Below are 12,498 nucleotides of genomic sequence, written 5' to 3' on the forward strand. Positions count from 1 at the left end.
TTCGTGATGCTAACAACGGGGAGGCTCAGGGCCTGAATGACTGCTCTCTCCTGAGCACACTGGCCTGGGCCTCAGTCACGCCTTTCACATGCAAGCATCTTCCTGCTTAGGAAGGACCAGGTGAGAAGAATTTGCTGCATCTGCACAAACTCATCCTGAACAATGGGAACATCAAGTCGTGTTGCTACGGGCCTCTGGTATCTCTATATCGCTTCACCAGAGCTTAGTGACCCAGGCCTAGCAATTCAACCTGAAAAGTCTGGGAGGAGCCTATGTGAAGGGAAAATGTGATGTGTTATTTAAAAAATGTCTGAGGACTCTGAGCCCGATCCAGGAATCCTGGATTTTTTCACACAAGAGCTGTGGTATCTCGAGGTAAACCATGATTCATGTCTATAATACATCTGGTTTTCCATCTTTATTCATCACAACTATAAGTGTATAGTTGATGTAGTTTGGGGAAACAACCACTAGTGTTTCTTCCTCTGGAGGCTCCAAGCCCTGCGTTTGATTGTAATGTCAACTTGGCTTCTAGCTCCAGCCTTAACACTGAAAGGGAGGGAGGAAGCCAAGGGCTTCTGCGAACGAGCTTGGGACAGAGCGGGCCCCGGAGCAGGGCTGAGTAGGGTATGAGTCTTCGATTTGAGAGGTAGGACAAAGCATCACATGTGGAAAGTGGCAGCAAGACTGGAACCCATGTGAGCTTCATCCCAGGGGTTCTTCATCAGGGAACCCACACGAGCATCAGGAGCGACACAGCCTTGCATCACCATCACTCATCTTTGAGACCTGTTTCACATCTCATCTCTCCACTGCCTTCTCCCCCTTCTTCACCTCCTCTTTCCAAATCATTTGGCTTGTGCATCCTTTTCCAAAGGGCAATAATTGTGAATGAAGCTTCTGAAAGCAACCAGAGTGTGTTCTTCCTTTTTTTTCAAATTTTATGCATGTTCTGTCTCTATTAATACTGGTGTTTTAAATGAATTTTTGAAAAGCTCTCCTAGTACTATGAAGATTCTGTTCTTTTTAAGCTCCTAGCTGTCTTATTAATTAAATCCCCACTGTTTTAGAAACCTCCGCAATGAGCTTCCTCTTTTCTGTGTCACTGAGGTTTATTTCTGTCTTTCATATCTTGAGACTGAACCTCATTCACACCTTCTGATTCTGATGTGACACCAAAAGCTGGAAATAATGCAGTGACTTCTCATAGTGCTGATTTGGAACATGGGAAGCCTGTAATTTAGGAAACTTCAGTTTAGATTTTGTATGCAGTTTGCAGCTTTGAATTTTCTTTATCAGGATCACTAACTGACTTGCTGTCTGGTTATATGTATTCACCAACTCTGGAACGTGGGTGAATGAAGTAGATAAGTATCTGTGTGGACAGGCAGTTAGCACTACAGGTGGACTTAAATACCAGGAAGGGGTTGTGTTTTTCTTACTCAGAGGACTGCTGGGTAATACAGACTGTGACCCAGGCAAGTGACAGAGCCTCATCTGAAAATGGGAGAGGATGATTGGGGGATATCACTGGTTATGATGACTTTACACAGTGAAATGTCTGTAGAACCCACCCCTCTGTGGACACTCACCCCCATCCAGCCTGTTTTCTCCCCCTCCCCTTTCCCGCGGGGAACTCACTTGGCTTGTCTTTGTGGCTGTGTTTTCCAGACAGTGGAGGAAATTGAGGGGGTCCTTGGCCGGGACCTGTATCCCAACCTGGCAGAAGAGCGGTCTCGATGGGAGAAGGAGCTGGCCGGGCTGAGGGAAGAGAACGAGAGCCTGACTGCCATGCTATGCAGCAAAGAGGAGGAGCTGAACAGGACCAAGGCCACCATGAACGCCATCCGGGAGGAGCGGGACCGTCTGCGGAGGAGGGTGAGCACGCCCGTTCCCGCAGCCAGACCTGTCCCTGGGGGTTGGGCCGAGGGTGACCCCGAGAATTTGGTGGCATTTCTGGTTTTATGAATCACCATTCCTTTCTGGTTATGAAATCATTCTTGACAGTAGTCTGAAAGTGCTGAAGTTTAAAAACCCTCTTCTCTGCAGTCACAAATCTAAGTGGATGGTACAAATTCTACTGCTTAGTGATTCTCAGCCATTCCCCTGGTGCACACGTCTTCCCCGAGCTCAATTAGAATGTTCTTCTAAGGTAGGCTAATAACGTTTTATAATTTGCAAAAATATATGAAATTTTCCCCTTTGCAGTTTCTTCTGTAAGTTTTCTTTTCAATTTATAGACCCTCTCTCACATATCCATACGGAATCTAGTATGAAATGTCATCTTCTCTAGTACAGAGATTAAAGTTAATAATCGTGTGTGTGTGTGTGTGTGTGTGTAATTCCTGGTAGTCACCCCAGCCTACTAAATGGCTCTGCAGCCTGAACAGGTCTGAGAACCACTTTGTTTGGGAAATACATCCATTACTAACGGAGCTGATGTTTCAGGACAGAATCATTTGGCTGAATTGTTAAAGCACTCACTTTTCCAAAGAGGGAGTTTTTTTCTCAGGAACCCACAAGTACTCCTTTGTTTGGCTGTGAATTTGATGTGTGATTGGACAGGAGGTGAAGCAATGAATTCTTCCATCAGGATCAGTTCCCACTGAACCTCGCTTTGAATTTACCGGACCGACTTAAGTCTCCTTCTCCATCTTGGCAATATTAGAAGCTTGCTTTCTGGTTGTGCACTGACTGGTAACTTTGCACACAGACGGAGGAGCAAGAATACATCTAGTTGATCTCACCATCACTCTTTAACTTGCTCTTCAATAAGGTCAGCCTGTGGACATCATCCTGCTTTCATCCACACGCTGTTTTCAGAGTTGCCATTATGTATGAATATGGAAGAAATTACTATTTTTGAATGTTATCAACTCTTTTCCTCATTTGTGGCTAATGCCAGCATTCCTAACTCTCATATCTGAATGTCATTTTATCTGAACTCATGCATAAGCTTATTTTCAGTACCCAGCTGTGTCGCTGTCCTTTCAACAGCAAGTGTAAATCATTGCAGTCAGCAAAGACTCTATCTGGGCAAGCTGGGGAAACTGACTTAGTGCTAAGGCCCACACCACCTGTAGTTTCCTGGGTTACACTCCCCGATCATTACGACTAATGCCCTAACTAGGTGCACTTGCTCTTGGCGTGCGGCATTCTGATGGTGCCTGTTTTGTGAAGGAAATGTTGGTCTTAGGCCTAATTACATATTGTGATTTAGAATAAATTTCCTCCTCTAACTTGAGTTACTATAGCACAAGACAGCCCTTGAGTGTGACTAGGAAAGGATAAAAAACCAAATTCCTCTTTTTTTAGTATTTTCTCCAACGGCAGAGGTTAGTATTTAGAACAGCAAGTGTGATGGTACCACACCAGGTACCTGGGCTCTGTGATCACCTGGTGTCACAGCCTGATCTAACAAGTCACCGTGAGTCTTTGGCAAGTTACCTAACATCTCTGCTCCTCAGTTTCCTCCACCATGAAGTGGGGGTAGTAATAGTGCCCAGTGCAGGAAAGTTAGGTAACCCTCATGAATTATCGAAGCACTTCACCAATGCCTGGAATATAGTAAATGCTCAAACAGTATCAGTAGTTCTTGGGGGTAAAATCTAGAGCTATCTCTTTAGTGCTCTGGAAAGAGTAACACCACATTATCTTTTTTTCCCTTAAGAATCTTTAAGATATTTGAAGAACTCTGAGATGGACATGAAATACACACACACACACACATTGTACTCAAAACCTTTCTTCTAATCACATTTATTACATTTTAAGTTTTGCAGTTAGTATGATTTTATATGAAGGAACTTATAAAGGAACTTGTGTCTCTTCCTCAATTGGCAATGTCCTCAGGAATTTGTACACATACCCACGAATTGGGTTTATTTCTCTTTTTTCCAAGACAGTTGTGGGTATCAGAATTTGCTAGATGTCTTTAGTTGCCAGCGTACTAGACTTTAAGTGCTGGATGACTTCCACCTACCACCACCCAACGTATTTTATTTCCCTGAGGAGAAATGTGTCTTTTGTGGTTGGTTGTCTTCTGTTCTTTACGATATGTAGTTCTATGGAGGGACTGAGGTACAATTTCATCCCACAGTACCACATGATAACATGGCTGGTTTGTCTTTGCTGTCTTTATAGCAACTCTGAATCCACAGTTCATCAGAGTTGCCTGTAAAGCAATTGAGGCCACTTCTTTTATCGTCCACATTCGTTGTGTAGAATTTGAACTGACCAGATCAATAGGATTGGTGCTTGCCCCCTGCCTGTAATTAAACAGAGTGCTCTCAGGAGGTTTTCTGAGCCTTGTTCAAGATTTAATGAAACTAGATCTTTAATGTCAGTTAACAGATCGGGCTACTTGGCAGAGCAGTAACTAAGGAACAACAGGCAGGCAATTTTTGTTATTGGTCCCAGCTCATTATTAAATGAGATGATTGTTTATTTCTGCATGCTCTGTAATAGAACCACTCATTTCCTCACACTTAAAGAAGTGGGTTAAATTTAGGCCAAGTAGAGTCTAGAAAGGGAAGCGCTTTGCTCTTTGTTCATTCATTGATTCATTCCATCCACATGATCGGTCAGCTCCTCTGTGCCAAGCAGAGGGGATGCAGGATGACTAGGACACAGTCACTGGCCTGAAGGATGTTTGGGAGACAGGCAAGTAAACAGGTTGTTACAGTAGTACATGTCAAGCGGTTGGGAAGGGTGAACACAACGGACGCCCTGGGAACTCACAGCAGGGACATGCGTTGGCAGGTTCAGCTTCTCTGCACTACACGTTTTTAACGTAATTGTTTAGGTCAACTGCCAGGTAGCAAAAAGGACCCATCTTTTCCCCAGATAGTTTGGGAAAGCAAACTGGATGTGACCACAGGCTCATGAATCTGTGTCCCATTGAATCAGACTTGAATCAAAAATAGGCCACACATTCCTTCTGAGATTTTGTGCAAATTCTTCAGAAAGTTCTGCACATCCATGGCATAAGGTGATGGTAGCAGAGTTTCTTCCTTGTACCCAGGGCCCTACCTGGTTATCTTCACCATGTCTGGGAATGAATTCCATCACCCCTTCTAGGCTTCCTTCATCTTTGGGGTCTGACTTCTGCTTTGACTTTCTGGCCATCACTACAATCAATTCAAGAGACTAGAAGGCACGCTATTTTGAACCAAATAAAAGCCGCTCTCTGTCTGCCCACTCCCCCTCAAACTGTCTTTAGAACCTTTAGTGTTAGTTAATTGACTTTCTGAGTGGGTTGGGGGTTGTGTTTCTACCAGTCATAAGAAGATACAAGTGCCTGTCTTTTCTATGCCAATTACTCTTGATTCTGAGATTCAGTGTTCCATTTGCGAAGAGATTTCATTGTTCTGTGTTCCTGGGATCCATGTAATAAAAATGCAATCACCCAGTTCACCTGAAGTCTTTTGAAATATAAATGAGGACTCTGAACTCCAGATTCTTAAATGGCTGCCACTTGGCCAGAAAAAAGGACAGGTAAACCTCCAGAATGCCGCAGTGCCCTCTTCCTTCACTCTCATCTCATCCTCCTTAGCAGAAAGTAACTCCAAAGTCCTGGTAATGTCGCGTTTGGGGGGCTGGGGAAGGGAGTGGCGGAGCTGAGCGAGGAAGCCCTTAAGGAAGGATGCAGGTACAAGAGAGAAATTTCCTTCACATGTTGCCACTCTCTGAGGACCCATTTACTCCATAAGCTTTTCAAAGTAACAATCCTATCATGAGCCACTTAAGAAGAATCTGTGATTATAGTTTTATTATAGCAGAAAGATACACATGTGAACCAACCAAAATGCACAGGTGAAGTCTGGTAGAGTCCCAGAGAAAGCTTCCAGCTCTCTCCTCGCCATGAGTCCCGTATACTGTTACCTCCTTTGTGCTGGGACCTGTGACCACACTGAGTATTGCCAGCCAGGGACGTTCACTCAGGCTTCAGGACCCAAAGTTCTCATTGGGGTTTGATTATGTAAGCGGGATTGATTGGATCACTGGCTGTGTGGTTGAACTCTTCCCAGTTCCTGCTTCTTCAGGGAGATCAGGCTGATATCCTTTGGCCACTTTTCAGTTTGTGAGTCTGACAGGATGGTGGTGCTGCAGTGTGACTGCCTGCATCTTTCTTCTGCAGGAGGGCTGTCAGGAGGTGTGAGGGGTCCGGCTCTGTCCCGCTCAGTCAGGCGTGTGGCATGTGCCCATCTCATGAACTCCTGTTTACTGAGCATCCCCTTACGTGATCCCAGGGCCCACCTCCACCCCTAGAGCCATTAGTTCTAAATCCATCGGTGCCAGTTTCTAAATACTGCACTGGTTCTGAACACCACATTGAATCCACCTTCAGTATTTACCCACCTTATCTCCAAGGGCACTTGGCGATCTGTGTTCACGTTTAAGGGGTTGGAAAGAGGAGTCCAAATTAAATGAAAGAATCTGCTTAGAAAGAGTAATGACCTTAAAGGTTGACCGTATGTTTTATTACATACTTCTTTCTAGTAATGAATCCATTGATAATATGTACTTACTTTTAGGCTATATATATAATATATACCCCTACTGGGAGTTAAGCTGTATAGCATTGTACTGAGGTGACCAGAGCCAGGTCTGTCTCCGAAGCAGCCATTCACTTTGCCTGAATTATCTCCCGTTACAGTCTACGTCAGTGTCACTTTGATATTTTTAACCAAAAATCAGTAGCAGTGGAGATATTTCTGGAAGTGAAATTATTGTGACCTTATGTAGGTTAAATAAAGCTTCATCTCCGCTTCACCTTATTTGGCCTTAGCTCTCATGTGAGCTCTTCCCCGTCTGCCTCTCCCTCCATGATACCTTTCTTCACCACAGTGTCTGTATATTGAAAATGCGTGACTGCAGAGAAGTACTTTCTATTTAGTATGAATTTATATGTGTACACATTTGCATTAACTCTGTATGTGTATATGCAGGAGTATTTAAAGTAGACCAGAACAACATAAACCAATCTCATGGTAGTCGGAGAGGGGAGCAGTGAGTACCTTTGAGTGTAGGTCAGAGCGTACCTGAACATTTCTATAGTGTTCTAGAAATAGAAAGGGAGTTAATATGCTAAAGTATTAAGAGGCTAAGTCTAGGCAGTAAAAGGATAGGCTTTTTTTTTTCTTTTTACTCTTCTTTAATTTTCAAATTGAAGAAACAAAAAATAGAGCATGGATTATGGACAGTGATGTGTACCTCCCAGCCTTAACAAACTGATATCCATACACAAGCAGTTATTCTCTTGTCCTTGATGGAAATTTGTTCATATCTTATCTGTTCCATTTCCTCTTAGCAGTTTCTTTATATGAGAAAGAAGATGCCAATATTAGCTAAGTTTAAATTCATAAAAGTTTTATTTAAAAGAAAGGTACCTGTTGTAACATGGCCAGCACCAGTCTGGCCCTGCAGTGGAGAGCTGAGAGGAGGGGTCTGGCTTCAGGGTTCTCTTGCCTCAATTCGAGAGTCCCAGGTGACTCTTCTTTTGTGTGACTGGAGTGTTAGTCCAGATGAGGATAGGTTATACAGCAGTGACAAACTCACTCCTCAAATTTCAGGGGCATGGCTCACCAGAAAATCTTATTTCCAGCTTGCACTGCATATCCAGTGCTAGTTTGTAGGTGAGCACAACTCTGCTCCGAATACGCAGTCAGGAACCCAGGCTAGCGATAACCCATTACCTGAAACATCCGTTGAAGAGACTCACCTCTTTACCTGAATGCTTCTGCTCACAACCTGTTGGCCAGAACTAGACAGGTGCCTGTAACTGTAGAGGGGCTGAGAAATGTGAAGGAGCACGTGGCTATTTGTTGAGCAGTAATGTTTCTAACACAGCTGATGTATTTGCTTCGAGTGTGATATGAGATAGACCTGGATGTGCATCAGGGTGCCAGAGGAGCAGGCGGTTTCATGCATCCCTCCTGGTGGCTTTCAGCCTGTGTGTCAGAATCACTGGGAAACTCTTCAAAGGCCAGACACCCAGGCCCTTCCAGGAGCCACTGAATCGGTGAATGGGGTCTTGGACCCTAGCACCCTTCCCCAGTGTGATCCCAGCAAGTGCTGGGACAGGAAGTGGAAGGCAGTGTCCTTCATTTCCCCACTGGGTGGGTTCTAAGAGCCTCTCCAGGCATCTTTACCTCTCTCCCCACAGGCGGAGTGAAAACAGAGAGAACCATAGCCCTTCTGGTACTGTCTACTCACACCTGGCCCACTCCTCCAGGAGCCACAATATGGCAGTGATGAGCCCTGCATCTGAAAGAGGAGGGGTTCTCAACCCTGTCTGACCACTCACCAGGGTCACATGCGCTATAAGAGGGAGTGTGGAGAGGGGTGTGCTCATCCTAGAGTCCGGCAGGATGTGGGCATGCTGGGGATCCAAGGGCGAGGAGGCGTTGCCTGGCACAGGGGAGAGCTTCCCGTGCTCATCCAATGAAGGAAAGTAGACAGTTTTACAAGGTGCCATCCACCAATGCATTTTTTTTTTCAGAGCAATCTTGATAGTTTATTTTTAAGGACCTGTTAATAATATTGATAGCATTAACATTCTTTGGACATTTTCGAACTAAACATACACCTCTTGAACTATAAAATAGATACCTCTGAAGGCAAAGCAGGGCATAGAGTCTGAATTATAACACGGAACATGTTTTGAGCATTTACTTGTAATGAGCAGTGATTTATGCACATCTCGTTTAATCTGTGCTAGAAGTTTACGAGAGGTACTGAAATACCGTTCTTAGAGATGAGAAATCCAAGGCCCACTGGAATGTGATAGTCGTGGTCTATGCTGACGTTAACTCAGCACCAGAACCTGGGCGCTGGTAACCTTAGCATGGGATGCAGCATTCACTGTTCTATCGTTTGAACTCCTTTCCTTTCCCTGTTTCATCTCCTGCTCCCACACAGACCAGAAGTGAAACATCCTCTGTTATAGTAGCACGGGGGGCCAGATTCCTTAGGGTTCCACAGATCAGTCTTCCAGCATTCCAAAGCAACACAAAGTGAAGCAAAATAAGTTTGTTTCATAGAGAAGAAGCTATTTGTGCATATATTTATCCTGATCTGAGCCCAGCGGAGGAGCATTATAGGCAAAACCTGTCGCCCGTCTTCTCTGTAGTTCAAGGAAGTTTTAAGTGCATTCCAAGGCAGAGAACCCTCAAAACTATGATTCTTTTCGTAATCTTCTTTGGAAATAGTTCCGATGACTCTAAAAGGGCTTCGTGCACATCTGTGCCATAGAAATTGTGAGGCAACCTCTTTAGTTGTGGGCACCAGTGTCTGCTTATCCGTCACCAGTCTCCCTTCTCCAGCCTCTGCTCCTGGGAGGAAGCCGGGCTGTGCAAAGGTGAGCTCTTGGCTGTAAAGCAATAGCTGACTCCATCGGTTGGAAAGCTAGTAAGAAACTAGGAAGACAGCCAAAGCTCTGACCTTTTCCCTGACGCAACCACATAGATAATCTGGTCCAGGTTCTTTAGCCGGCTGTAGAACAAGGGAGAAAGCAGTACACCTGTCACGTCTTTGGGGACTGGAAATGCTGGGTTTGTTCTCTGTCTGTTTTGTGATCTCTTCCTCTTCTGATTCAGCCAACTCAGAATAGCCATTAACAGTAAAATACTTCGTTGCTGAAACAAATAACACTTAGAGGAATGAATATATCTTTCCTGTAAGTAAATTCTGATTTCTCATCTGTTGGAGGACTCCAAGTCTTAAAAGATCTCCGATGGGAGGAAGTGGTTTTCTGCAAAACACTCACTGAGCCTGAGCTTTGAGGAGGCAGCTTTCTGAGAACTACACAGGACTAACTGCCTCAGACTCATTAAGTAGAACTTTTCCGGCCCAGTGAATCTCAGCCCTCTACGGTGTAGAAATCCTCTCCTCGCAACCAGCTCCATTACACAGCGAAATTATGAATTACAACCTAATTGCCTGAAATTACAGCTACCCAGTGAACACTGCTGCGTAACATCAGTGGAACAGACTGGTTCTTTTATGGCTAATAATAATGTTTCTCATCCTACTGGGGCCTCCGGTGCCCCCTTTCTTTCCTGCCTGTTACTCAGCTGGGGACCACGTTCCCAGATGACTCCTTCAGTGGACTCGTCATCCTGGGGGAGTGAAGGGCCGGGAGCTGGCTCTGCTCACACTTGATCTCACCTCACTCTTAGGGGACCTGGCCCGCCATCTGGAAGCCCTGCTCTGTGCCCTCCCCACCGACATCTGACGTCTGTCTGCGACAGCGCTAACACCAGGCTCTTGCTCATCGCCAGCATCTCAGTCTCTGGCTCTGCACAGTCTCTTATGCTCCTGAGCCCCCATCTTCCTATTTACTTTCTTTCATTCCTTTGTTTTAACTTGGCCTGCAGGGCAGAGAGATAAGCTAATTATATCACCGTTAAAGTACACTCACTGATCCGTGGAAAGGCCCTCTTAATGTATTTATTCCTTTTCTCTCTCCCTCCCTTCACCCCATTTGATGTGTGTCCTTATGCGCAGTGTTTTGCGTGCTGTTTTTAATTTACATCAATCGTGTGGTGCTGTAGGCTTCTTTCTCTTTCACCCGTCGGCACTCTGATTTTAAGGTCTGTTCATGTTGCCATGGATGCACGAGGTCTAATGGCCTCCTAGAATTGTGTTGTGGTCCGCACCACATCTCTTGTGCGGGACATCCTGACTTCCCATTGCCACAAACAGTGCCCCAGGGCATATTCCCGTGTGCGTGTCCTCCTTGGCCCTGTGTGGGCATTTCTCTGGAACACCTGTTTGGGAGTGAGGTTGCGGAGTCTTGGGGCGATGCGTGTGTTCTGACTTGGACCAAATTCTGCAGTACGGCTTTCCAGGCTGGCCAGCCTGTCCGTCCACTTACAGGCAGCACGGGAAGGGTCCTTCTGTCCCTACATCCCCAGTTTTTGTGCTTATCACTATTCTTTTTACCCAATTCTTTTTCCGGGTTTACCACAAATAGTGGATAAAAATAACACGGATTGATTATTTCCCAGTCCTGGAGGTCAGAAGTCTGCAGTGTGTCACTCTCACTATCACCAAGGCTGTGTTCCTTATTGGCCGGCTCTGCTTCCTTGCCTTTTCCAATCATTCCTGCAAATTCCCTTTTGCCGTGTAAGGTAATACATTCCCAGGTTCCCAGCATTTGGGTGTGAACATCTTTGGGGCCATTACTCAGCATTCTATAGTAGCCTAGCTAGGTACTGGATTTTCAGGTAACAGTTTCACTTAGCGATATTCAAGATTATACTGAGACTGACAGTGTCAGACACTGTTCAGCATGCTGAATACAGTAGTGAGTGAAACAGTCCTACACCCCTGCCCTCAGGGCCTAACGCATCTCTCTCCCCTACCAGACAGCTTTAAGTTTCTCTCGTTATCCTTTGCCCTCGCTCTTCGTTTGCACCACAGTGTTCCTAGATATGCAGTTTTTTCATCTTCTTCCAGCTAGCACCAGCTGCAGCACAAACCACCACAAACATGGAGACCCAAAACAGCAATCATTTATTATCTGCATGGTTCTGAGGATGACTGGGCTCTGGTGGACAGTTCTCTCTCGGGTTCAGATGTGATTGCAGTCAGATGGTGACCAGGGCAGAGTCATTTCGAGGCTTACTTGCTCCTATGTCTGGTGGGGCAGGCTAGCTGTCGTCTGGACCTTAGCAGGGAAGGTGGTCAGAACACCCACAAGCATCGTCTCCGAGTGGTCTGGGCTTCTTTATCACAGAGCATTGGCTTGTAAGGGCCAGCATCCCAAGAGAGACTAGGCAAGATTACATTGCCTTTTCTAATCTAGCCTTGGAAGTTACACTGTTTTACTCCTCCTGCATTCTGTTTACCAGATACAGTCTCTCAGGCCAGGCCTATGCAAGGAGAGGGGAATAGGACTCGACTATTGATAGAAGAAATATCAAAGAATTTGCAGACATACCTAAAAACTGCCACAAGTACTTAGCACCTAACATGATTCTTCCGTCTCAGGACTTAGGTTGGTCTCTACATCTGGAAAACTTACCTATTTTCTTTTCAAATATTGTTTTCCTGTCATTTCCTGTGTTCCTGTCCTCTGGAATTCCTTTAAAAGTGTGTTGGAACGTCCAAAGATCATTTATAACTCTCAGTGACACCTTCCTATTTTGTCTCTTGAGCTCCCTGTGCTGTGTTGTGAATTAATTTCTCCGTGCTATGTTCCTGTTCACTAATTCTCTTTCCAGTGTTATCCAGTCTAGAGCTTGACCTGTACATTGATTTTATTTCATTGACTACATTTCCCACAGGCTTTTTTTCTCATCTACCTATTCTTGTTTGATACCTGCCTATTTTTGTTTCATAATGTCTTACTCTGTATGGAAATTACCCCTTTTTATCTTTAAGGACCCTAAACATATTTGTCACGACATAGTTTATTGTTTGCCTTATGCTAACTTCTCCGGTGAATTCACCTCCTGACATAGACTGCTGGCTCTCTTGTCTCACCTCCGC

At 45.0% G+C, this 12,498-nt stretch overlaps 1 protein-coding gene across 3 annotated transcripts in view; it reads left to right on the forward strand.

The window, feature by feature from the left end:
* MCC (MCC regulator of WNT signaling pathway) overlaps positions 1-12,498 on the forward strand; it is a 386,552-nt gene that overhangs the window by 317,227 nt on the left and 56,827 nt on the right. For all 3 annotated transcript variants that reach the window (XM_074360457.1, XM_045507787.2, XM_074360458.1), the window contains one exon: positions 1,672-1,878. In XM_074360457.1, the coding sequence (XP_074216558.1) occupies positions 1,672-1,878 (207 nt within the window). The remainder of the gene's footprint in view (positions 1-1,671; positions 1,879-12,498) is intronic.

Source organism: Camelus bactrianus, chromosome 3 (assembly GCF_048773025.1).
Source record: "Camelus bactrianus isolate YW-2024 breed Bactrian camel chromosome 3, ASM4877302v1, whole genome shotgun sequence".
Lineage (NCBI taxonomy): Eukaryota > Metazoa > Chordata > Mammalia > Artiodactyla > Camelidae > Camelus > Camelus bactrianus.